The sequence below is a fragment of the Myxocyprinus asiaticus genome, chromosome 10 (assembly GCF_019703515.2).
Source record: "Myxocyprinus asiaticus isolate MX2 ecotype Aquarium Trade chromosome 10, UBuf_Myxa_2, whole genome shotgun sequence".
In the NCBI taxonomy this organism is placed as follows: Eukaryota; Metazoa; Chordata; class Actinopteri; order Cypriniformes; family Catostomidae; genus Myxocyprinus; species Myxocyprinus asiaticus.
This window is the reverse complement of record NC_059353.1, coordinates 32,736,831-32,764,567: the sequence shown is the minus strand read 5'-3', so window position 1 is coordinate 32,764,567 and position 27,737 is coordinate 32,736,831. Positions and strand designations below refer to the sequence as shown.

The window sequence follows — 27,737 nt, the reverse complement described above, 5'->3', positions numbered from 1 at the left end:
TAAAACATATTAGTATTCATGATGTGGCAGTCTCACTCTCTTACCAGGAACTCAAAGGTCTCATCAAACAGCGGGTCATCCTGGTTCTGGGCTGCAGTGCGAGTTCTCTGCTCAGCACAATCTGCAGGCACACCGTGCAGCTCCAGCACTACATAAGGATCAATGACCTCACCTTTGGCACCAGAGCCCTGTGGCTTGGGTAGGCTATGGGCACTGATGACCTTCACCCTGAGTGTTTGCGGTGGTACACCAGGCACACAGCCTTGCGACTGGGCACTGAAGTAGGAAACCTCCTCTCGCATTACGGCTGGACGCAGTACATACCCACACCCTCCGTTCTGCATAAACCGACCACGGGTCAAATCTAGCATGGCACCTGGTGTCTGCTGGTTGAGCGCCACCAGTTGCACACCTCCTTTCCAGTATCCCTGTGGGTTTGGGTTGCTAGAGTCAAGCCTTACCGAACTGGGGCGCACACGGGTAAGATTGCGCTTGGTAAAGCTCACCAGTTCTTCGGGGCTCTCACTAGCCAGACGGCCAGCCTCCCCTTCCCCAAGAGAGCACAGGGTCCAGTAGGGGGGGTCTAAAGGCATAGGCATGCCTGGTGTAGAGGGAGTGGAGGGGGGAGAATGCTGCTGGGATGGCTGAGTATTCACCCGGTGAGCATAAAAGCTGCGACTTCCAGTACGAACAACTGCGACCAGATCGGACAATTCGCGGCGCAAGCAGAGACGCCTTGGTTGTGGGGGTGGGGGGACAACGAGGACAACTCCCAGCTCTTCCTCCCCAGGGATGGTCATCCTTCGGCCAGCCAGAGGACCACCACCACCTATCTCCTCATCCTCTTCAGATACCTCTCCTTCAGAGCCTTCCTCTTCAGGAGGCAGCTTCTTTCCAACAAGAAGCACCCTACACTTCAGTTGCTCTGGAGAGGGCAGAGTGGTTGCTCGACCTCCAAGACTTACTGACAGAGCGTCAGGGGTATAGAGCTTTTGTCCAAATACCTTCTTGAGGTGTTGTGCAAGAGTACGCTGCTGGGAAGGTGAGCAACGCTGGCACAGATAGAGCAATAGAGGATACTGAGAGGTGAGAAAAGCATACTTGTTGACCACTTCCAGGGCACTGCGTAGGGTAACAGAACCATGATGGTAGTGATGATGGTGGTGGTGATGATGGTGGTGATGATGCTTTACATCTGTACCATGGTCTACACCCAATAGTGGTTCCCCTTCTGGCCCATCAGTAACCCCAAGCTCTAGACACCGACAGCCAGCCTGCAGGGCTCGAGTGAGCCCCCCTAGATCAGCCCGGCCATGCACTTGATCATCCAGTAGGTAGGAGCGATAAGAGGCACTAATGTAGTAATGAGACAGGGGCAACTTCATGTCCTGGCACACATTCTGGTGCTCCGGGTCTAACAATTGGCACTCAGCAGACTGTAGGTAGCGGGTGAAGCCATCCAAGCCCAGTAGTCCTCGCTCACGCCCAGCCGCAGCGGGCTCAAAACACCGAATGAGCTCCAAGCAGCCTTCGGTGGTGGCCAAGGACAGTCCCTGCTCTGTCTCCAGGAAAAGACGCAGGTCCTGGGCATCAAGGCACTCTCGGTCTTTAGACAGTTGCACTAGCAGGAAATAGACATCGGGTCGCGTGCACAACTCGCAGAAGGCCTCCTGGAACTCCTCCAACGTAACATGAGAAGTTAGCTTTTCTTTACTCCTCTGAATCTCTTTAAAGCGCAAACGCACCTAAGAAAAATAACACAAAAGAGAAGAGGAATGAGCGTATTAACAAATTTTTTAACACATATTTGGGTAGGCTGTAATTTCATGGGTGAAGCTCTGGGTAGTAACCCAAACCAAAAAAAAGGGTTAATCCATGACCTATAAAAAGGCTGCTCAAGGGGGAATGCCTCTGTAATATGCTGCTGGGGATTAGAGAGCATCTACTCGATAAATCACATTAAGAATTACTGTCAGGTGACAGGTGCTTATTGATTACCAAGCTTTGAGAGTTCTGCAATCTACTGTAATTCTGCACATCATATCCGTTTATGTTGTATTTCATCACTTTGTTTTTTTTTTTGGTTTATTTCCATCAATAAGTAATGTTTGGGGGAGTGAAGTAGTTTTTTGTATATAACTTTAAAATATAATTAGCAAATCACAGTCCAAACAAACTATTACATGGACCAGAAACAAATCATGTAAACAGCTAACAGAGGAATGAATTCAATCTAGAGAGGCAAATGTCACATTCATACAAACACAGCTATAGCAGCTCTTCACGGGGCCTAGATTGTGTCTTGCATTTTTCAAGAATAAAATACAGCCAGGAGCAAGGTGAATCATGCCTGTACACTGCCTTGTTTGCTTGCCCTTTTTGCCTTTGCTTGTCTCGGTAGACACATGAAGCAGATGCCTCACACCCGCTGTCACAAATACTTGAGTCTTGGCCCTGTGGCTCCTGTCTGTCCTCCTCCTGTCCCCAGCTGTCCAATCCACACACAAACATGCATGCATAAAACCTCTTCCACTGTTCCAGCTGCCAGAATCCAAACCAGGCAAGTGCTGTTTGTCTCAGCAGGGTTGGTGAATATGTCAGGCTGAGCAGTGATACAGAGAGACAAGCTCTAGAACAGTCATACAAATTCTGCACCCCTCAAATTTGCTTTTTTTTTTACATTTATAGGTCTTGTTTATTTAATCTCCCACTACTCTAGAACTGTAGTATGATTGCTTATTTTATTAGTTCTATATAAAAACTGCACCTGTGTATTATTGTTTACTTTCACATTGGGTAATCAGACGTGTGTTGTATATATTTGGCTATCATTTGAACACGTTTGGCACTTTCTACAAACTGGGTACAAAATTAGGCCTGGAGCTTTTAAAAAAGGAATTGTTTTTTCCCTTGTCAGTGATTGGAGGTGCTTAATTTTCAGAAAATGTTGACTGTCAATGACCTCAAATTAAATATAAAATATATATGAGCCAATGTTTATTACGCTAACTTGGGTAACAGAGTTATAGGCTGAGCATGACGAATGCAATCAACACAATAACACTTATAAAAACTGAGAAAATTAAAATGGCATTGTCTTCCTGTCATGCTGTAGAAAGGATCCAAATTATGTCACTTCTTGGGTCACACAATTTTAATGAATATTACAAACAGGGAAAATCCTCTTTTAACAGGGTTGAGTGAAACATGTGGTACACAGCTAAACACTGCATTTTTGAGAAGTAAAATTAGTTCATAATAAAAATAGTATTTTTACTACAATGAACTGAACATTTCAACAGATTGTTTCCAATTTATGACAATACAGTCAAGAAGGTGAAAACCTCTGAGGTGAGACAGGACAAAATCACAATTTTTAGGGGTGATAGAGACGTGTGACGTGTTTAAAACTAGCTATGTTTCATGTTACGTTAATTTTATTATAGATAATAGTTTATCTAACATAATTAATAGTTCTCACAAAAAAAAGTGATGGGGCAACAAAGTGTCCTGTGTTCTTTCAAAGTGCCATTTACAATACTCATGAAAGCACAAGATTTTTGGTTAAGTAAATTAAAAGAGAATGTTTTACCTTTGCTTCCTTAATGCCAGGGCAGAGTTTGCAGATGGTGGCGACTGCTGTGTCTTCAGAAATGATTCCGTGTCCATCATCATCAACCAGAGCAAACTCTTTCGCCAACCAGTTCTGCCTCATCTTGTTTCCAACACTCCCCTCTCCCACCCCTCCCTCCCCTCCACTTCCTCCACCTATGGCACCAGGGTGGGACAACAGGTACCGCAACCCTGTCACCCAGATGTTGGCCACATCAGCAGATAGAGCGACCAGGTCCAGGGACTGGTACTCATCACCGTGAATGATGGAAAATGCTGCTTCTTCAGCCAGGTGATCCGATGGACCATTATGGAGGAAGGTCTCTGTGTTTTTTCCAATGCGAACCTCACGAATGGCAGAGATGTCAAGTCGGGCTCGGTCACCATCCTTCTTGGAGGGCTCCCAACGAAGGCAGACCAGTTCAGAGTCCAGAGTGTAGAATCGCGAGTAGATGCGCGAGTTGGGTCGCACCTTCTTCAGCTCGCAGCCACCCTGCATAAAGGCAAGGCAATCTGCAGCACTGCTCACCTTCTTTTCTGATGGCATACTGCTGAAGGAGACCGTTTTCTTTCGCCCGCCACTGACCTTGGCCACTGAGGGGTCCTTGAAAAGACAAAAGAAAAAAATTGGAGACCATTTGAATAAAGGAAGAAGCTCAGAGCCACTTCTATGTTCCTTTAAGCTAATTTCTGAGCCACTAGTGGCACCGAACAGAATTGCAAAAATACTGATTATTCTCAAACAGGTTTCCCAAACACTACCCTTGTCTGCCATTGGTTGGCAAACAAACAGTCCTGCCTCAAACTCATACTATTGGCCGAGTGACTGAAAAGTGCCACAGAGCTATATTGCTTACACTTTTTTAGGAAAATCAATACAAACAGATTACTTGGTTATCTCTGCCATAAAGATGGGATATGGAACAGTGTTTTAGCATCCGAAAACTTAACCTTTAAATCTATAACACATACATTGTCTCTTTGATCACAGATATCTCTTTGTGTTTAAGCATGTCTGCAGGCTTAAATCCAAACACATAGGGCATGTTTCAGCCCGAAACTGAATATTGCACACAACAATAGAGACATAGTTAGAAAAATGTATTGAGCTTCATGTCATCTAAGGAAACTGAACTGTAGTGCTCTTCCTCTGGCCTTTACAGAATAAAACCAACCATGTCCTACATTACATCACTGCCAATTTCTGACCAGCAGCACTTGACTGTGCATGGACATTTCCTAAGCTGCTAAAAACATTTGTAGTATCCAGGGGAGTAGTTCCCCAATATTTATACCATGATCAATGGAAACATGTAGATGCTTCACCCAATATTCAAGCCAAATCTACACCCTTGGTAGCATCTGTTTTTCTCCGCTTCTCTTAGCAAATATTTATTAATATGCCATATTCTGAGTTACTTTCACCTAGCAAGCTTAGGATTTTTTTCACCATAATCAAAAAATGTGCCTTGGAAATATTTAAGATTGTGCAGTTAAATATTAAATTAACCTGTCTAATCACTTAATTACAATAAGTTGTCAATTTAGAGCACTCGTATAGAATTTGGCTGTAATGAGCCTTTTTTTTTCTCCACAATTTCTCCAACAATCCCCTTTTACCATGCTATTGTATTTACTTTGAATAACGGGTGTTATAAACAAATCTCATTTGTATCTTCCAAGCATATTCCCTCCAAACACTGGATTGAGAAGTATGGAATGTATTATATGATATTTCTTCCCAGTCTTGCTGACTAATTTTTATTTTTAATTCATCCTCCCACCTACATATAATTTTATTTAGAGTGTCCTGTATATCTCTTTCAAGTGCACTCTTTAAAATTCCTAACATTTATATTGGAATAGTTGTATTGTATGTATCATTTATATAATTTATTAATGGATGCATTTCCTTTATTTATTTTATTTTAACTTCTGTTAATAAATATCTTCTTACCTGTAAATAAACCTGTAAATAATTAAAAAAAATTGTGAATTTGGATTTGAAAAGGTATCCATTACTTTATCAGTGAACAGTTGGTGATGTATTTTCAGACCTCTATTTGCCCAAAACTTAAATGTATTATCTTATCTCTGGCATGAAATCAGGATATTTAGCAATTTCTTGTAAAATAACTATATCTTTCTTAAATTTACTATTTTTCTTTTTTTCTAACCAAATTCTAAAAGTACTATTAATACAAATATTATCTATGGATTTAAATTTGTTGCTTTGTTTGGGTAGGAACAGGGATATACTAATAGGTTCCACCAGGGCCGTAACCACAATATGCATTGAGGGGGACAAGTCCCCTCCAATAATCAGATATGGCCAGACTGGCCCTCCCCATAATTGATATTGTTGTTGCTGTTCTGCTACAGTCCATTATGTACCGCTGTCTTATTATGTTGGCTTGAGAACGCCAACATACTGATATTCTATTTAAACTTATAATTATGTTGGCTTGAGAAAACCAACATAATGAAATTCTATTTAAACTTATTATGTTGGCTTGACAAAGCCAACATACTGATCTACTACATAAGCTTATTATGTTGGCTTGACAAAGCCAACATACTGATCTGCTACATAAGCTTATTATTATTATTATTATTATGTTGGCTTGTCAAAGCCAACATACTGATCTACTATTTAATCTTATTATGTTGGCTTGAGAAAGCCAACATACTGATATTCTATTTAAACTTATTATGTTAGTTTGTCAAAGCCAACATACTGATCTACTATATAAGCTTATTATTATTATTATTATTATTATTATTATTATTCTGAGCCAAATGTCTAACAGTATCTCCTCCTAGAGCTTTAAAGCTAAAACCACCAAACTCACCACAGACCTTGGGACTGTTCTGAAGTTTGTTGTTTTATCTTTTCTAACTGATCGGACTTCCGGTATTCCCGTATCGGACTTCCGAACAGGACTGATTTTAAATTGACTCCCATTCAAGGTGTGAAAACTTTTCCCAGTAATAACTCCATTAGAGGATTCAATCTACTTCCTATCACTCCACCACTCATGCTTTCTAGCTATCACTCCATCACTCTCTTTTCTATCTTTCCATCACTCTTTTTATTCTTTCTTTCACTCCATCACTTTAACACCCTAGCAACTGCATACAACCTAGTAAACATTTATTGTACCCTAGCAACCAAAACCCATTGACTGCCATTCAAAATGGCTTAGATGGATATCTCCTTATCAGAATGTCGTACATACATGAGAGTTGGCTTGTTTGAATTGGGTGTGAAATCAGTCTTCAAGTTTCATCATGGAAAATACTTAACCATGCACTAGCAACCATTTAGAGCACCCTAGCAACCAAACCCCAATGACTTCCATTTAAAATCACTTAGATGGGTATCTCAGGATCAGAACGTCGTAGAGACTTCATTATTGGCTTGTATGACTCAGAACAGCAAGCAGCCTTCTTGGTATTACACTGGCAACTGCCTAGCAACCAGATGGGCTTACCCTAGCAACCAAGTAACAAATCACATATCACTGCACCAGAACATCGTAGAGACTTTCAGGTTGACCTATTTCACTCAGGATGGCAAGAAGCCTTGATAAGTATCACCCTGGAAACTGCTTAGCAACCAGATGGGGTTACCCTAGCAACAAGTAACAAGTCACATATCTCTGCATCAGAACATTGTAGAGACTTCTGGTTTTGTTCATTTGACTCAGGGTAGCAAGGAGCCTTTTGAGTATCACCTTGGTAACTGCCTAGCAACCAAATAGGGTTACCCTAGCAACCAATTTGCCATTCAGAAAAACAAGCAAGGGGTAGGGATGCATAGGAATTCTTGCAGCTGGCTGTCTATCTGTATGATGTTCCTTCTGTCTGTCTGACTGTAAGACCTTCAAACTTCCAACCCTTCAAACTATTTTAAACTTTCTGACAAGGCTTTGTCAAGCCAACATAAAGTTTGTCTTCAAACTTTACTATCTAGTTATGTTGGCTTGAGAAAGCCAACAAACTGATATTTTAAACGTATTATTAGTGGTGCTTGCAAAGCTTCACTATTGTAATCTCACATACTTATTATTATTATTATTAGTGGTGCTTGTGGAGCAAAGCATCACTATTGTAATCTCACATATTATTAGTGGTGCTTGCGAAGCAAAGCATCACTATTGTAATCTCACATACTTATTATTCTTCTTCTTATTCCGTATAAAACTTCGGCACCTAACTCGTCCCGCACCGTTTGTAGTAGACCCATGAATTAGGTGTCAAATCGACTGGCCAATTGGCGACACCTGTGCCAAGACTTTTCTAAGGGATTGGGGGTATGGTGCACCCCTGGGGGGCAAAAAAACGTCCCAAAAATTTCCCATAGGCATACTATGGCAAGGATCTCGCCCATGAAAACATTTTTTCCCCCTACTATGGCAGTCAATGCAAGAAAGTTGTCAAATCATATCTCCCAATCAGAATGACATAGAGACATGGGGGTGAGCTCATTTCAATCAGGCTACCAATCAGTCTTTAAGGATCATCTTGGAAATGGTGTAGCCACGCCCTAGCAACCATTTACGGCACCCTAGCAACCGCCCCCATAGATTTCCATTCAAAATGGCTCAGAAGGATATCTTCAGAACAGAATGTCGTAGACACTTGGGGATTGGCTCTTTTCAGTCAGATTAGTAATCAGCCAATAAGAATCTCTTTGGTCACTGGCTAGCCACACACTAGCAACAATTTAGAGCACCCTAGCAACCAGCCCTATTGACTTCCATTAAAAAAGGCTGAGAGGGATATATTTGGATCAGAACATACTACAGACATGGCAGTTGGCTTATTTCACGTGGGTGAGCAATCAGTCTTCATGTATCCATTTGAAAAACTACTTAGCCACACCTTAACAACCATTTAGAGCACCCTAGCAACCATCCCCATTGACTTCCATTCAAAATGGCTGAGTGTGATATCTTCTAATCAGAATATCCTAGACACATGTGGGTGCTCTCATTTGATTCGGGCTAGCAAGCCGTGTTCAAACATACCCTGTGTTTGGGGGTAAAATGTACCCCAGGGGGTAAAAAGGGTGGCAAAAAACCGTACCAAAAAGTCCCATAGGTTACTATGTGAAGAGAATTTTTTTCCTACTATGGCAGTCAATGCAAGAAAGTTGCCAGATCGTATCTCCCAATGAGAATGACATAGATACGTGGGGGCGGGCTCATTTCAATCGGGATACCAATCACTCTAAGTATCACCTTGAAAATGGCATAGCCACACCCTAACAACCATTTATGGGACCCTAGCAACCACCCCCCATTAACTTCCATTCAAAATGTCTCAGAAGGATATCTTCAGAACAGAATGTCGTAAACACTTGGGAATTGGCTCTTATGAGTCAGGTTAGTAAGCAGCCAATAAGAATCTCTCTGTTCACTGGCTAGCCACACCCTGGGAACCATTTAGAGCACCCTAGCAACCAACATTATTGCTTTCACTTAGAGTGTGATATCTTCGGATCAGAATGTCCTAGAGACATGACAGTTGGCTTGTTTTAATTGGGTGAGCAATCAGTCTACAACTATCATCATGGGAACTACTTAGCCACGCCCTAGCAACCATTTATAGCACCCTAGCAACCAAACACCATTGACTTCCATTCAAAATCACTAAGATGGGTATCTCAGGATCAGAATGCCGTAGAGACTTCCGGGTTGACTTATTTCACTCAGGATAGCAAGGAGCCATGTTAAGTATCACCTTGGTAACTGCCTAGCAACCACATGGGCTTACCCTAGCAACCAAGTAACAAATCACATATCTCTGCACCAGAAAATCATAGAGACACCCGGGTTGACTTATTTCACTCAGGATGGGAAGTAGCCTTAATAAGTATCACCCTGGTAACTGCCTAGCAACCAGATGGGGTTACCCTAGCAACCAAGTAACAAATCACATATCTCTGCAACAGAACATCGTAGAGACTTCTGGATTGACTTATTTCACTCAGGATGGCAAGTAGCCATGTTAAGTGTCACCTTGGTAACTTACTAGCAACCAGATGGGGTAACCCTAGCAACCAAGTAACAAATCACATATCTCTGCATCAGAACATCATAGAGACTTCCGGCTTCACTTATTTCACTCAGGATAGCAAGGAGCCTTGTTAAGTATCACCGTTGTAACTGCATAGTGACCACATGGAACACCCGAGCAACCATGGAACAACATCAATATCTCTGCACCAGAATATCCTACTGTCATGGGGTGGCATCTTTCAACTTGGGGCAGTTGGTGGGACATCGTGGTGAGAAATTTTGCCACGGCAAGAACCACTCACATTTTCTTCAGGAAATGTACCTATCTAGTTATTAGGTTGGCTTGAGAAAGCCAACATACTGAAATCCTATTTAAACTTATTATTATTATTAGGTAGGCTTGAGAAAGCCAACCTACTGAAATCCTATTTAAACTTATTATTATTATTAGGTTGGCTTGAGAAAGCCAACCTACTGAAATCCTATTTAAACTTATTATTATTATTAGGTTGGTTTAAGAAAGCCAACCTACTGAAATCCTATTTAAACTTATTATTATTATTATTATTATTATTATGAGACTAAAATTTCTGACTCTAACTCCTCCTAGAGCTTTTAAGCTACATGCACCAAACTCGGCACAGACCTTCAGACTAATCCCGAATAGTGTGCTGTATCTTTTCTAACTGATCGGAATTACGGTATTCCAGTATCGGACTTCCGAATAGGCCTCATGTCTCTTTGACTTCCATTCAAGGTATGAAAATTTTTTCCTGTAATAAATCCTTTAGAGGATTCAAGCTACATCCTATAACTCCACCACTCATACTTTCTATCTATCACTCCTTCACTTTCTTTTTATATCTTTACATCACTCTTTTTATTCTTTTTCAATCTATCACTTTAACACCCTAGCAACTGCATACAACCTAGCAACCATTTAGTGCACCCTAGCAACCAAAACCAATTGACTGCCATTCAAAATGGCTTAGATGGATATCTCCTGATCAGAATGTCCTGCAGACATGAGAGTTGGCTTGTTTGAATTGGGTGAGCAATCAGTCTTCAAGTATCATCATGGAAACTACTTAGCCACGCCCTAGCAACTATTTAGAGCACCCTAGCAACCAAACACCATTGACTTCCAATCAAATTCACTAAGATGGGTATCTCAGGATCAGAATGTCGTAGAGACTTCCGGGTTGACTTATTTCACTCAGGATAGCAAGAAGCCATGTTAAGTATTACCTTGGTAAATGCCTAGCAACCACATGGGCTTACCCTAGCAACCAAGTAACAAAAAACATATCTCTGCACCAGAAAATCGTAGAGAATTCTGAGTTGACTTATTTCACTCAGGATAGCAAGGAGCCTCATTAAGTATCACTCTGGTAACTTCCTAGCAACCATATGGGGTTACCCTAGCAACCAAGTAACAAATCACATATCTCTGCACCAGAATATCGTAGAAACTTCCGGGTTGACTTATTTCACTCAGGATGGCAAGTAGCCATGTTAAGTACCACCTTGGTAACTGCCTAACAACCAGATGGGGTTACCCTAGCAACCAAGTAACAAATCACATATCTCTGCAACAGAAAATCATACAGACTTCCAGGTTAACTTATTTCACTCAGGATGGCAAGTAGCCATGTTAAGTATCACCTTGGTAACTGCCTAGCAACCAGATGGGGTTACCCTAGCAACCAAGTAACAAATCACATATCTCTGCACCAGAACAACGTAAAGACTTCTGGTTTCGTTCATTGGACTCAGGGTAGCAAGGAGCCTATTGAGTATCACCTTGGTAACTGCCTAGCAACCAAAATGATCTATCTCTCTATCTATCTATCTGATAGACTGAATGGTCTTATAATCTTTAAACTTTGAACTTTTAAAACTACTAAAACTTTTAACTACTTCAAACTTTCAGGCTAGGCTTTCTCAAGCCAACATCAAAGTTTGTCTTGATGAACTTTTTTACCTAGTTGTCATTAAGTTGTTGCAGGAATAACACAATGGTTTAAAAAAAGTGTAATTTTTTAGCGTGCCCTCGTCAATGTCATTTGAAGAAGCTAATCAAATCAATGAAGGCGGGACTCAAGTTTAATTAGCTAAGCGGGAACCTCGTGGATTATTTTTATTGCAGCGCCACGTTTCAGCAGTTTAGGTTAAGAGTGTTAGTGTCATACAAGATGTTAGTATCTAACTAAACAATGTTTAGTGCAACTAGTGCAATGTTTGCCCACTGTTTTATGATTAAAATGTTGTACTGACCAACAGTCATTTCCAAGGGTGCAAACTATATTCACCATTTGGCAAAATTTGCCGTTTTGATTTGAAAATATGTCATTAAAGTACGTGATTTGTATGTCATTCATAATTGTGAATGTGAAAACATTAACGGTGCAGTTTTCAGCGTATCTGGCTCAGGACAAAGAGTGAATGTGTGTATATTGTGAAGGAATTGAATGAATGTGGTAATCTTGCAGGCTTTGAAGTAGCATTTTAGAAAATTCTCTTGACATTGTCTAAGAAAATTATCTATAAAAAAACACAAAGTAAAGCATTATCACCCAGATCAGAGCTAGTACATGGTAAGACCTGTGACTTGTGACTTGTACTGTGCTTTTAGGTTTTGGCAAGGACAGTGTCATATATTTTTTATGCAAATATTATTAGGTAATAATTTACAATCAATTTAAGATTTTCTAAATAATTTCTTTGTCTTTAATTAATTCTAAATTTTGTACAGCATCTCCTAAGAGTCTCCTTTTAAAAGAGACCTTTTTTGTTTTTTTCTTCTTTTTTTTTTTTTTTTTTTTTTTTTTTAAGTATGTCCTTGTCAGGTTTGTGCTCAAAAAATGAGCCACCAGTTAAAGGAGTAGTTCACCTAAAAATGGAAAATTTACTTTTACTCACTCATTTACTCACCCTTATGTTGTTCATAACCGGGGGGGGGGGGCTGGGGGTTATGAACCATGCTGCCATGCTGACACAGTCATGTCATTTTACAGATACATCAGGTATGAAAATAAATTAAAATTATATTTGTCTTTTCCTTTAGACAGCATAAAAATAAAGAAAAGGTGACTGAAACAGGTGAATTGCTAGCAATGCAGACACAGTGTTTGTCTTGTACTGTGCGAATTAAAAAAACAAAACATCTTTTAAATCCAAAAATGATCAAATTTTGGGCCTTTCTTGCATTTAACGTTTTTAGTCAGGATCAAAGGGTATCATTGTTTTTATGACTTTAACACCTGCCCATATAGATAGTGTCCCTGTAATAATTTATTACATTTGGGAATTCTAGTCCTCCAAGCCTTTTTGACAACTTAAATATTTTAAGACTAGTTCTAGGTTTCCTATTATCCTATATATATTTACAAAGTAGTTTATTCCATTGTCTAAAAACACTTTTAGATATACTAACTGGTACATTTTGAAAAAGGAAAATATAGGAGAATATTCACCTTTATAGTCTCTATTCATTTTGTAATCAATAGTAGCCTATATTTATTTGTAATAGTTTTGAATGATAAAGTTTTCAATTCAAATAAATATAAAAGCTTTTATACTGTAAACAAATTTAAGCTTTTAAAATTAATAAGCCTGTGTGTTCTTGTTGTGGGCCTATATGAATTCACTTACGCATTGATATACCAGCTGCTTTATTTATTTTTTTATCACATTAATAATTTGTTTGCAGCAGTTCTCTTGAGCTCTCATAGCAGCCGCTGTTTCTTTTTGTTGTGTAAATGTCTTTAATTGCTTCATAATTTTACAGTTATCCCCTGTAATGTGTAAATCATGTGTTTTAAGACTTCATGATTTAATGTTGAACTCTTGAGCAGTATAAATGCATTTTACATTTTTATATTTTTAAAACAATGTCTTATTCACAGTTTAAATTAATTTAAATTCTTATTTTCATAATCATCAGCTTTCAGCAGAGAGGAAAATTCCGCTGAGACTCTCGTGAGAAGTGAATCGCGTTCTCTCACACGACTGGTTGTGTGCTGCAAACGTCACTCATTCATGTGCACGAGCACGTAATCTAATCTTAAAGTCAGGATCGAAGCCTGAGTTGACAGAGAAAGCATATTTTCCAAATGGCATTTTTGCACCCTTGAAGTGCACTTCGGGAAGGGAATGCCACTCGAAGAGTCGTTCTGAACAAAAGTAAGAAAGCTTATTTTTTCACAAAGGGCCCTTTTACAAGACTTTGTGAAGGGTACATTCAAACTGTAATGTCATGCTCTCTTTAGAGAGTCCACATCAAGAGCTTTGTCCTTTGTAGTGAGCAGGGCGTAGGGATGATCAATTTCGATTGGAATTTTCCCAAAGTTGATAAGCTGCATCATGGTACCAATTAAGCCTGATTGGATTGGTTTGAATTTGTCAACCTGAAACCAATCCTGAAACCCTGAGTTCATTCAGCAACCTTCATAGTACAGGCCCCTACCCTCCTCTAACAGGTACTGATGACTGCCACCTGTTTCTAATTGCCATCTCGGAACCCTTACCTGTTGTGATTGGCCAGTGGGAGGAGGGTGCTAGGTTAAAGGACCAACAGAGCTCATACTCATAGAGAGACAGAGAGATTTGCCTCTAAAGGGGTGTTTCTTTCTCCTGCCCCAGATGGTGTTGCTGTGTGCTGAATGGTGTTGCTGTGTGCTGTCAATGTTGTGGAAAACATGCTAAAAACTACTCAGAATACCTTAGGAACCCCATAACAACTCTGTGGCAACCACCCACAACACCCTTGCATTTTGGCACTAAGTTCTGTACAGGCAAGTAATACTCACATTTTCTTCAGAACATGTGAAAATCATATTAATGAATTCAAATTGTTGAATACAGTGGTGGTATATCTTCCACATACTTTGTGTCAAAGAGGCCACAGGCAAATCTGGATCTTTAAAAAAAACACCACAATTCTGAGTTTTTCAATTGAGCAAAAACATTATGACATTCAGACCAGAGAAGCAGTGGACTGGTCAAGTCAGAGAGTGCAGTGTGCAAACAGTGAACACTCTGATGTTCATTTGGCTTAGTTTTGTCTGCCTCTTTATGCAGCTGGCGTTGCTGGTCGCACTTCTGGATCAGGGCCTGCCTGATGAGCCGACAGCCTGCCGCTGTGAATCCAGGTCAGTAGGTGTTTGGGCAGACTGTGGTGATAGCGAAGCTGAGACAATAAGTGTGAGCCAGGCAGTGCAGCACGCCCAGAGACCTCCCAAGTTAGCAGGTACCACCACGCAAGGCTGAAATGCAGCATTAACGCCTGGACTCCCAAGGGCACCCAGAGAGAGGTGAAAAAAAGCAAGTCACTCAACTGTCTATCCACCCATGTCACCCACCCATCAGTCATCTCCAGGAAACCATGATGACAAGTCTGCAAAGCTTTTAATGTATTGTTGTGGCCTAAAAGGGCATCTATCAGACTTAATCCCCCTAAGTGCATTTCATTTTGCTTTGTTTTGGTTTTGAAATATAGATGTGTTTTCTCTTTTTCCAGCCAAAGAATTGAGGGTTTGCTAGGCATGACAGAATGGAAAGGATTGCAAGTGGGTATGAGAGGGAGAGAACTGGGTGCATACTAAGTAAAGGGCATGACACATAGCAAGGGAGGCAAGAAACAGAACTGTAGTGTTTTGCTGGGGAAATCGAACTGGTGGATAAAACACATACCTTTCCCCCATAATATAAAATTACAGTGATATTATAAGCAATTTCCCTCCAGCAGTCTGAGAGGGATAACAAAAGTATCAGACACAGTAAGGGGGTGCTGGAAGAAGTGTGGTTAAATTTAGACTCCTATCTCATGAGAAGAAGAGAAGGAGAATGGAAGGAAAGTACAAGAATGAGAGAGAACAAGGTAGTAATTGAAGGCTGGAGGGATGGAAAAACACAGGATGAAGGAGAAAGATGCATCTGGAAAGAAGTGCAGAAAATCAAGAGTGACAAGGCCTTTTCCTACCAACACTGGCTTGTTTTAATAAGTGTACAATCCCTTCCCTTTAACGGGCATTTTACACAAGCGTATCAGTGATTTGGCTTACTAACACTCAATGACATCAGTCTTCTCTACTACTGAGCCCAGGACCATCTCAAGTAAAGGGCGGGGTCTATGGCAATGTCGAATGCGTGGAGCCTCTCACCGTCCGACGGGGGTGATGTGCATTGCTGTCACTGTTGGAATTAATTGCATTATAAAACAATATATATAATCTGTTTTACTGTATATCATCTGTACTCTGAGTGAACTGCATACTGAACTTGATAATTCATCCATTAGAAAAGACTTTAGATCAGTTGGTTAAAAGTAATTGAAAAACAATGGCAAGAAAAATGAAGCTAGTTCTGTGAAAAGGTCTAGCATCCTGCAAATGCCATGTGGTTTGATATTTTGTATCTAATGCAATGACATTCATGCATTGCTTTTTCAAATGTGACTTAAAGGGATAGTTCACCCAAAAATGAAAATCCTTTTGTCATTTACTCACCCTCATGCCATCCCGGATGTGTATGGCTTTCTTTCTTCTACTAGTCAGTCAGTCAGTCAGTCATTTTTAGTTATAAAGCACATTTAAAAACAACAGCTGTTGGCCAAAGTGCTGTACAGAGTTTAAACAAATAACGTAATAATTAAAATTAGGACACAAAACACAATCACTGACAATGCACAAAAATTTTACCACTGCACCTACTTGTGACCATATGCAATAATAAATAAATGAGTTTTAAGAAGAGATTTAAAATCATCATATGTTGATGCAGTTTTTAGGTAAAGTGGCAAATTATTCCAGAGCTGTGGAGCAGCCACAGAGAAGGCTCAATCTCCTTTCAGTTTGAGACGTGTCCTTGGAACAGTCAACCGTAGACTATTGGTTGATCTGAGGTCTCTGGATGTATTATGATGAAATGTAAGAAGATCAGAAATATATGGAGGAGCCAAACCATGCAAACCCTTATAAACGAACAATAATTGTTTGAACTTAATACAATGTTTGACTGGGAGCCAGTGGAGAGAGACCAGCACTGGTGAAATATGTTCCCTCTTCTTTGTTCCAGTCAACAGTCTAGCGGCAGCATTTTGGACAAGCTGAAGACGTGACAGTAGAGACTGTGAAACACCCAAATACAATACATTACAATAATCTAGTCTTGATAAAATAAAAGAATGACTTCTTTTTAGCAATATTCTTTAGTTGATGGAAACAACTTCTGACCACAGCATTGATCTGTTTATCAAAAGTCAAAGCAGAATCAAAATTAACACCTAAGTTTCTAGCATGTGTATGAAGGTTACCAGATAGAGGCCCTAATTTATTGGCAACCATCTCTGTAGAAGCAGAGGGGCCAAAAATTAAGACTTCGTTTAACTGAAGGAAGTTGGTTGACATCCAATATTTAACATCTCTCAGACAATCAAATAAACACTGTAGACTTGAACCATCCTTTGGATGTAAGGGAACGTAACACTGAGTATCATCTGCATAACAATGGTATGATACATTATAATTCCTAAAAACTTGTATACAAAGGGAGCATGTTTAAAGAAAACAAAACCGGACCCAGAATTCAGTCCTGTGGGACCCCATACAAAACTGGTGCATGAGACGATGAATAATTGCCAGTCTCCACAGAAAAGGTTCTATCCTTTAAATATGAAGCAAACCAATTTAAAGCGTGACCCTGGATCCCAATAAGCTCTAAACAATTTAGAAGAATGCCATGATCAAGAGTGTCGAATGCCGCACTGAGATCGAGCAAAATTAGAACAGCACAATTACCAGAGTTGACAGAATGCAATAGGTCATTTAATACTTTGAGCAACGCAGACTCTGTACTATGCTGTGGTCTAAAGCCAGACTGATATTTATCAAAAATACCATTCTCCTTTAAAAATTAAGAAAGCTGGTTAAACACAACCTTCTCCAAAACTTTTGATAAAAAAGATAATTTAGAGATGGGAAGATAATTATTCAGGAGTGTTGGATCAAGATTTGGCTTTTTGAGTAGCGGCTGCACAATGGCATGTTTAAAATTAGATGGAAATATTCCACTTGTCAAACTACTGTTAATTATTGATAATAAACTAGGACTTATAATGTCAAGTATATCTAGTAAAAAGCGAGGATGGACAATGTCCAATGAACAAAAGGTGGGCTTCATTTTTCAGAGAGTTTGTACCAGATAACTGTGAGACACTGGGGTAAATTCAGATAAATATGATAAAACTAGTGTGGGCTGAAAGAAATCCAAAGGAGAGGGAAAAATACATGATCTTATTTCTTCAATTTTATCCATAAAAAATGTGAGAACATTTTCACAAGCTGTAGGGGAGGGATCAGGCTAGAGATTAGACATCGGATTTAACACACTATTTATGGTATTAAATAACATTTTTGGACTATGTGCATTTTTTGCAATAATATATGAAAAGTATTTTGCTTTTGCAGTCTTAACAGCTTTTTGATAATTAATCATACAATCTCGCACACATTCGTAAGAGATTTGAAATTTGTACCTCTTCCATTTTCTTTCCGCTTTCCTCCATTTCTGTCTAATAGCCGATTTTCATCACTAAGCCAGGGTTGTATGTGACTTTTGGTTTGCTTCATTTTAAAAGGGGCAACAACATCCAGGATATTTGAAAACACCATATTAAACATACTCACTAACTCATCAGGATTTACACTAAGATGGGATGACTCTATGACGTGAGTGATGGGGAAGTAATATAGACATCTAGAAATTTTCCAAATGTAGACGAGTTAAAAGAACGAACATGCCGGCCTACAGACACATAGTGTGATACAGGGCTAGAAACAGCTATATTAAAAATCATAGGCTTATGATCAGACAGGAAAATTTCTTTGATATCTACATCGCTGACCAAAAGGCCTAATGATAAAATCAAATCAAGCCTGTGTCCTTGTTTATGAGTAGGGCCAAGGACAGACTGTGTAAGATTGAAAGTATCAGTGATTTGTAAAAACTCTTTAACCATAGGCTTAGAAGGGCAGCACACATGTATGTTAAAATCACCTAAGATCAGAAGCCTATCAGCATTTGTCACAATAGAAGATACAAAAATCCTTATTGTACTTGGGAGGGGTCTATAAACAAGTATGCAAAGAACTGGGTTACTACCATCCATCTTAAATAACTGTACTTCAAAACTAGAAAACGGCCCTGTAACAAGTGGATGACATTTGAATTTATTTCTATAAATAGTAGCTAAACCCCTACCATGACCAACTGGCCGTGTTGTATTAAAATAGTTACAAACTTCAGAGAGTGGACCTAATTCGCCGGCATTCAGCCATGTCTCAGTCATAAACAAAAGGTCCAACCCATGAAATAAAATTAGTTCATTAATTATAAATGTCTTATTTGAGATCAATCTTACGTTTAGTAATGGCATCTTCACTTTAGTGCAGTCCGTTTCCTGGGCTGAAGATTGACAGTAGAATGATGTAAAATTATGTTGAGGCTCCGACACTGGGGAATAATCCAATGGATGGAGGTTGCAGAGGTGGTCCTCTTCTGCAAACACGCAATCTAGCAGATTAACTCCTTGAAGAGAGCGCCGATCCTAGCGTTCTGGATGGACGGAGACAGGACCATGCTCGAAAAAGCACAAATAAAAAATCCGGCCGTAACCACAGCTGGGATCAAGACTCCGTAAACCCGCATGACTCGGGCCTCGAAACGGCGAGGTGCGGAGGTACCTCTTCACACGTTCCAACACACCACCGCGCTTTCCCTGTCTTCTGAAGCGTTTCTTCCTATGATGATCACAGTCCGGTAAGCAACATATTTCTGATGGTAGCAGAGTCAGAAACGGAGGATCAGGAAACTTGTACCCTCCGTGATTCGAATCAGAGAATTTCAACAGAGGTTCGTAGATTGAGAAGAAACGAACGATCATAAGCAAGCACCGTGGTAACTTTTTGTGCGGATATGCACACAGACAAGACAAATATACACAGTAAAGAGAGCACAGACAGCAGGCGACGGCTTGCCAAACACCACACTGGCGCCACCTTGTCCTTTGTGGTAAAATTGTGGTATATAGAGAGCACAGACAGCAGGCAAACAAAGATTTTTGGCAGGATATCTCAGCTCTGTAGGTCCACAATGCAAGTGAATGGTGATCAGGCCTTTGAAGCTTCATAAAAAAGCTTCCAGTGGTTTAAGCAATGTCTTCTGAAGCGATCCAGTTGGTTTTGGGTGAGAACAGACCAAATTGCAACTGTTTTCACTGTACATCTTGCCATTGCAGTCTCTAGGCACAATCATGGTTTTAAGCTCGATTACACTTCCTAGTGCTTGACGCATGTGCAGAGCGCTACATGGCACTATAGGAAGTGTAATCAAGCTTGAAATCATGTTCACCAAGGAGACTGCTGTCAGGATGTACAGTGAAAAAAAAGTTACATTTTGGTCTGTTCTCACCCGAAACCAACTAGATCACTACAGAAGACATTGATTAAACCACTGGAATCTGATGGATGTTTATGCTGACTTTATCTTTTTGGAGCTTCAAAGGCCTGATCACCATTAACTTGCATTGTATGGACCTATAGATATTCATCTAAAAATCTTCATTTGTGTTCTGCAGAAGAAAGAAAGTCAAACACATCTGGGATGGCATGAGGGTGAGTAAATGATGAGAGAATTTTCATTTTTGGGTGAACTAACGGGGGGGGCCAATGTACCTGCTTCAAGCAACACAAAGAATTCTGAAAAAGGAAGACATCAATATGGATTCATAAATCATATGCTGTGCCAAAATCATTTGTATACAAATACTGACAAATGCAATAACCCAGGAGGTAGGTAACCACTCTATAATCAGCTTAATGGTGTGACAGGTTGAATAGGTTAAAATGATAAAAAAAAATAAAAAAAATAGTCATCATTCACTCATAAATTATGACAGAATTTTCATTTATGGGTGAACTATCCCTTTAAGTGCACTGCCTTTAAGCATGCCTATGCATGAATAAATATTAGAACACCATCTGACACTGATACTCAACAATGTTTCCAACTATCAGCTCAATTAATGCACTCATGACACACTTTACTAAGCCCCCCCCCCCCCCAAAAAACCCTGGACCACTCTCTTCATCAGCTGGGAAAACACCTGGTGCTGTCCGTAATCCACTCTCGCTCTACGCAAGTCATGGAACAGCACTCCAATCCAGCCAATGATCCCAGCTCTGAGAAAGCATTAGATTAGTGTGGCCCGCACCGCTCCCACCCTATGGGACCCATGAGGTAATCCATGCTGGATGGAGAGCCAGTGATTTACCAGGGTTAGAGGGGAACGCGCATAGATTAACCGACAATGAGTTCAGCCAGCCGTCAATCCTAACATCCAACTAATTGAAAATGTTGAGGCCAAAATAGAATTACGTTGAGCAGAAATGTGAGGCAGCGCTGATCTCCTGACATTGAGCTTGTCTATAAACAGCTTGATGGATGAAGAGTGTTGTTAAAGCAAATATGAGTAGAGAGATGAAACACCTGTTCTTCTCAAGAGCAAAAAAACTAGGCAAATATGGAGGATGGAAGGGAAATTGCATTACAATCCTAAATGGTATTGATGCATTGAAGGCATTATGTCAATGGAAATAGTCCTCATTAATCCAGTTGTTACCATACTTAATAATGTTAAGAAATAATTAAATTAATTATTGCAAAGTGTGAAAGAATATCCAGTACCATTTCAATAACTCCTGCCAAATATCACCTGGCAGCTATGGAGATTTCAGTGCCCTGATTCATTACTTGGAAATTGCTTTATAATTACACATGTACAGTATCATAAAACTGAACAGGGATTTTATGCAATTAAGCTCACTTAACATTGTGTTATGTCTGTCTATCCTGGAATCAAGTAAAGTTTTATTGCTTCCTACACAGATGCATGATTGCCTTGATCTAATCTACTTATATAATATGTCTATATAATATCTGAGCATTTTCTGGGTGTGAATATTACTTGATAAATATTGGTAGAAATATTAGGCTGTAACAGACTGGCCTTTGACTGTCTGAATTCTGAATTTTTCATTTTCTGTATTTAATACTTCAATGACCTTGCCTTACCATATATACTTCAAGACAATCTAGTTTCAAAATTGCAAGTTCCGTTTTTTATTGTACAAAATGCTTAATTTTATTATCTATCAGGCACAGGGCCGGCCCGTCCTATAGGTGATATAGGCAGCCGCCTAGGGTCCCAATGTGCCAGGGGGCCCTGCATATGACAGCATTGTCTATGAACATATCATAATAATATTAAGAAACAATAATAACCTTTATTTTGAGACACTCTGTAGCTCTTGGTATTCCATAGCTCATGCATATATTGCAATTAAAGCTCATGGACCTCATCATTTAACATACAAATCACAATGACGGTGATATCCAAAAACAACATTAAGAATAAGATGAGCTTGAAAGTTACAACAAATGCAATAACAGCAGTATGTATAAAATCGGTAAACAGTAAAGCTATAAACAGAACACAATAATCTGCATAATTTATTCACACTGCAAAGCATTGCTGGAAACTTGAGTGCCGCTTCTTATCACAGTATTATTAGACACAGATTGCACACCTTGCTGAACAATGCTCACTCCTGACAGGAACGTAGAAAATAAGTCATGAAAAATATGACTTTGTGGCTATTTGAGTCTTTGAGGCTTACTTTGTTTAATGGATGTCAGAAATAGCGCTTGTCAAACCATAAGACTTGTCACATTTTATCAAGAATAATCTGGGGAAGAAATTTAGACACTGCCAACATAAAGACACTAAAAAACTCACACTGAGTGAAAATATGAGCAATTACTTTGCAAAAAAACCAAACTATCCTATCTGCAAAGGTTCTAATATATTTATTAGAGCTGTCGGAATTAACACGTTAACACATGCGATTAATTTAAAATGTTTAATGCATTAATTTTTCTTAAATCGCAATTAACGCATTTACCGATTTGACATTTCATTCAGCTCTGTGCAAGTTATAAACACTGCTTAGAATAGGGTGGAACCTTTGTGATGTGTCCGTCTGGGGTCATTACACTGATGCACACACCACAAACACACACAGAAGTGATTCCGTATCAATGATCAAGAAAACCATATTTTTGGTACAAAACAAACCCAGATGGGACCTGTAAAAATCTGCATACACATTGCTAGAGTGTTGTGCTTCCGTCTTACTGGACCATTTGGATAAAATATCATTTGTGCGCGCAGTGCCAGTGCTACAAGCAAAACAAAATGTTCTCTGCAAGCACTTTTCATGGGGAGTTTAAAACGGCACGAATAATGTGAATGCGACTTCACAATTGCTGTAGCAAAATGGATAGCCATGATTAACATTGTGGAGGATGACAGTTTAAGAGATTTAATGCCCATTGCAATTAATGCTTAGCCTAGTTTTTTCAATTAGTTAACCTCCCTAACCTAACCTAAGACTTTGGAAATCTTTAATGTTATTTGAAGTGGTGCTATTTTAGTGCATTTCTGTCTTTATATTGTGGAAAGCTTAGTTTGGAAAATGTTAATAAATCATTATTGTTACATATTGTTTTATTTTCTAAGAAGGAACTAAATGCATTTTGACAGGAAAAGCAGTATATATAGTCAAATTTAAGCACTTTCAAAATCTGTGATTAATCGCAATTATATGAAAAATTACGCAATTAATTGTGATTAAATATTTTAATCGACTGACAGCACTAATATTTATATTTATTGATTGTTTTATATTTTTTCAAGGTGTTGTGTTTGTAAATATAATTTTATTTATGCATTATTTTTTTCCCCATATTGCCAAAGCTACCTGATTTTCACTGATGTTTGAACTTTTATTCACTTTTGCACATGACTAGCCACCTTTTTTTCATTGATTTTGTTGCACTAAATAAAAATTTACACATAGTTATGTGGGTAGTTGATATTAACTTTTAAGCATTGTCAGCAGTGTGACAATTTCTTCATCTAAGCTATTTTAAAAATCATATTCTTATTTTCAGTACTGTAATGAGTTACACTTTATAATATGGTTGTAATTGTTAACATTAGTTAAGTACATTAGTTAACAAACTAACAATGAACAATACTTGATCATCTCGGTTAGTGTTAATTTTTACATAAACTAATGCATTTTTAATAGAGCCCGACGGATATGGGATTTTTGAGACCGATACTGATACCGATTTTAGAGAGGAAAAATTCACCGATTACCAATATGGTGGCCGATGTAGCACATTTTTGAGCTGGAATGAAAACAGACCTTTTCTATGTGGATTGTGCACCGATTTGCACCGATATGACTATGCAAAGGTATTCAGAAGGCTGCTTTCTTAAATATTTTTCTCAAAGAATATTTAACATTATTATTATAATACATTGTCAACAAATTCTAGAAATGATCACTGAGAAAATAAAGAATAAATAAAAATACAATAAACAGCTTAATAAACATCAGTACTGTATGTTTAGTATCAATCAATGGCTGACCATTAAAATAAAGAATAAATTCTAATAAAATATATACCCAAATAAACATCAGTACTGTATGTTTAGTATCAGTCAAATGCTGACCATTTAAATAAAGAACAAATAAAAATAATAGCTAAATAAACATCAGTACTGTATGTTTAGTATCAGTCAAGAATAAATTCAAATAAAATAAATAGCTAAATAAACATCAGTACTGTATGTTTAGTATCAGTCAAGAATAAATTCAAATAAAATAAATAGCTAAATAAACATCAGTACTGTATGTTTAGTATCAGTAAAATGCTGACCATTCAAATAAAGAATAAATACAAATTAAATAAATAGCTAAATAAACATTAGGGGCCAGTTGCACCAGCTATACGTTCATTACAACTTAGCCTAGTTGTGGTGTAAATGGGCACCAAGTCAAAATGTATGCACTACTAAATATTTGAGCATTGCACCATTACATTTATGTAGGACGTAACCCTACATTTGAACTAAATATTTACGGAAGCCTCCGACCAGGAGCAACTGATGGAATAAAAAAGCAGACTCACTTAATGACATCAATGAGCTCATGTTTTGGTTGACAGGCTTCAGTCCTTTCGACATATATGATGGTGTTGGCATTTACACTCGTTTACATTTACAAGAGAGAGAAAAAAAAACAACATACTTTTAAGCGGCTCTTCAGTATGAAACCGATCTAATGGTGCAGTTTTTAGGGTGCATCGCCCAGTGTCAAGTTTCAACAAATTCAAAATATATATAGGATATTTAAATGAATAAATGTCTATTTTTCCAGCCAGTTATATTAGTATTTATTTATCACCCCTTATTTATTTTTAGATACAGTTCCTATATATTATTATTTACACAGGGCAAAAATACTATTTATTAAATCTACTTTTATTACGTATCCTATTTTAATGTCTGGAAAACCAGACTTTTAAATATTACATTTTATAAATGCAACGTGCAACAACTGGAATTGTTCGGTTGAAGTGGGTACCAAACTGTGAATCCTGAACAAAACAGTTTGGTGAATACATGTTTACACGCTGACAAGGTATGAAAGTAGCTACGTGGTTAGCTAGTTAGCTATAAGCTTGTTGCCATGGAGAGCAAAAGATGGACTTTATTTTCTACAAACTACGTTATGACACCAATTCTAAAGCATTGTTTTCTGCATTATATGTTCTGAAAAAAAATTTTTGTATCTGCGCATATCAGTAAACATATATACGGCGATACCGATATATCGGTGAAAGGCTAATATCGGCCGATAAAATCAACCAACCGATATATCGGTCGGGCACTCATTTTTAACATTAAAAAGTTGTATATTTTGACATTTGTTAAAGCAGTATGAACTAATATGAACAATGAACAACTGTTTTTTTTTATAACTTAACATTAACCAAGATTAATAAATGCTGTAAAATTATATTGTTCATTGTTAGTTCAAGATACCTAATTATTTATTAATGTTAACAAATACAACCTCATTGTGAAGTGTTACTCTGTAATCATTATACTTGCAGTTTCTATAACCTCATATTGAGACACTAGTTTATTTGACCTTCTAGAAAAAAGTTTTTAAAAAAAAGTAAAACGGTGAACAACTTGAAATAGTGAAGAAATGCTGACTTGTCACAGCACCAAAAATACACACTTTCCCTTATACATTCATGTACATTTTAACCCAACATCTTCATGTACTTGGACACATTATTTGTCATCTACAGAGCAATAGAGTGCTCTTTTTTTAGTGCTTTCTTTGAACAAAAAAATCACATTTGCAGTGGTTCAATGGATGTTTTAAAGTTATGACCATTTTTACACTGGTGGGACCCATTTTCATGATTTCGCCTAAGGCCACAAAAACCCATGTACCGGCCCTTATCAGGCAGACAATTTTTTTGCAAGCCCATTAGAGACAGCTCTGGAAGTAGTGAAAAGCAGTTCACATTGATAGCCATGATTGCGAAGCCTGGCTGGTCTCGCACGATCGAGTGTGCAGCACTTGACGTTAATGCCGGCCTCCTTTTATCACAGTTCTTTCACAGCCTACACAGTCATCAGCCTACGCCACTACAGAGGTTCCATTCTAAAAACAATCAAGCCTGAGGCAAAAAAGGCAAGTCTCCAAAGCAGAGAAAGCCCAGATACACCATTCACTCCAATGTCCGATTATCCATCCAAGAGTGTTTTTCAGCCATTATTTATTTCCTAAAAAGTCCTCCTCAGCATTCCGTATTGCATAGATTGAACAGATAAAGACATGCAACTAATCTGCTATGCCTTACTTTTGTAACATCTAGGCAGAATAGTGCTGTTATTATTTTAGGCCTAATCTGTTGATTTAAGATCCATTCCACACAGGAGTCTATGGTAGCTGAGCCAGAGAATAAAAGATCAATAAATCAGATAATGGCAAAAAAATAAATCTTAAAACATGACATTGTACAGTATATCCTTCACTTAACTCAAATCCACTTCACAGCACTGTAAAAATAATTTTCTTAATCAGTATTTTTGTCTTTGTCTACATGCATTTTACAAAGTTAACCCTCAGAGGCTCAGTTTTTTCTGTTTTTTTTATTTATTTTTTTTCTATATTGCATCAGCAGCAGTAAAATGTTCCCATGTTATGTATATGAAAGTATCAAATAATCTGTAAATCTTCTACAGTAAAAAGGCACCCCAAAATTTTAAAGATTTTTTTGCTCGCTCCAACCACAAATGCATTATTTCAAATATCCCAACTAAAACTATAAAGGTATACAATACCTCTCATTCATCTTTTTCACCCACTGTTTGAGTTTACTGCTCTTGAAATGTTCAATTACCCTGTATTTAACTTTGATAAGATTTGTTCACCCTTTGCTTCATTTGCTGTATTCCCATGCTGCCCTGCTTTAAAGACACATCCAGACCCCTCCCTAGAGTCCTGACCCAGAGCAAGTGCATTCTGGCAGGAGACAGAGCAATTATACAAGGGTAAAAACACTGTCATTTCTTATTAACACTGCTGCTGCTGCACTCTAAGTTGGCATAGAGATCCATGCTGTATAAAGCCCATGCGGTAAGACAGGAGAAGGAAAACTCAAAGGACAGTTCTCTGGATTCACACAGCCTACATGGTAGGAGATACGCAGTGATACATACAAGTTCATGCATCTTTTATTCATCACCATGGAGTTAGAGAGACAAGTGGGAAATTTTAATAATTGACTGTCTGAAAAACATTAAGGTGCACATCATAGAAAGACCTACAATAAAAAAAAGGAATAAGACGCTTCAGGTGGTAAACAGTTGCACAATTAAATGCAAGACAGTTACATTTAAAATGTTAAGTGTTACAAAGAGAATACGCTATTAGACTATATGTCTGCTGCCTAGCAACTCAAGGTGAAGGACATACAACAGCAGTCCAAAACCATTGCATAACCTTGCCAGAAGATGACTACCAGGATGTATTCGCAAACCACCTGTGCTATTGTTTATTCAAGATTAAGCGTGGAAAGCTGGCAGCGGCTGTTTTAGCAGTT

At 38.6% G+C, this 27,737-nt stretch overlaps 1 protein-coding gene across 3 annotated transcripts in view; it reads right to left on the bottom strand.

Annotated features, from left to right (window-relative positions):
• The window catches only part of LOC127447475 (inactive phospholipase C-like protein 1), a 181,199-nt gene that overhangs the window by 23,189 nt on the left and 130,273 nt on the right, over window positions 1-27,737 (bottom strand). For all 3 annotated transcript variants that reach the window (XM_051709378.1, XM_051709376.1, XM_051709377.1), the window contains 2 exons: window positions 3,593-4,216; window positions 45-1,745 (listed from right to left, as the gene is read on the bottom strand). In XM_051709378.1, coding sequence (XP_051565338.1) covers window positions 45-1,745; window positions 3,593-4,159 — 2,268 coding nt within the window. In that variant the 5' untranslated portion in view covers window positions 4,160-4,216. The remainder of the gene's footprint in view (window positions 1-44; window positions 1,746-3,592; window positions 4,217-27,737) is intronic.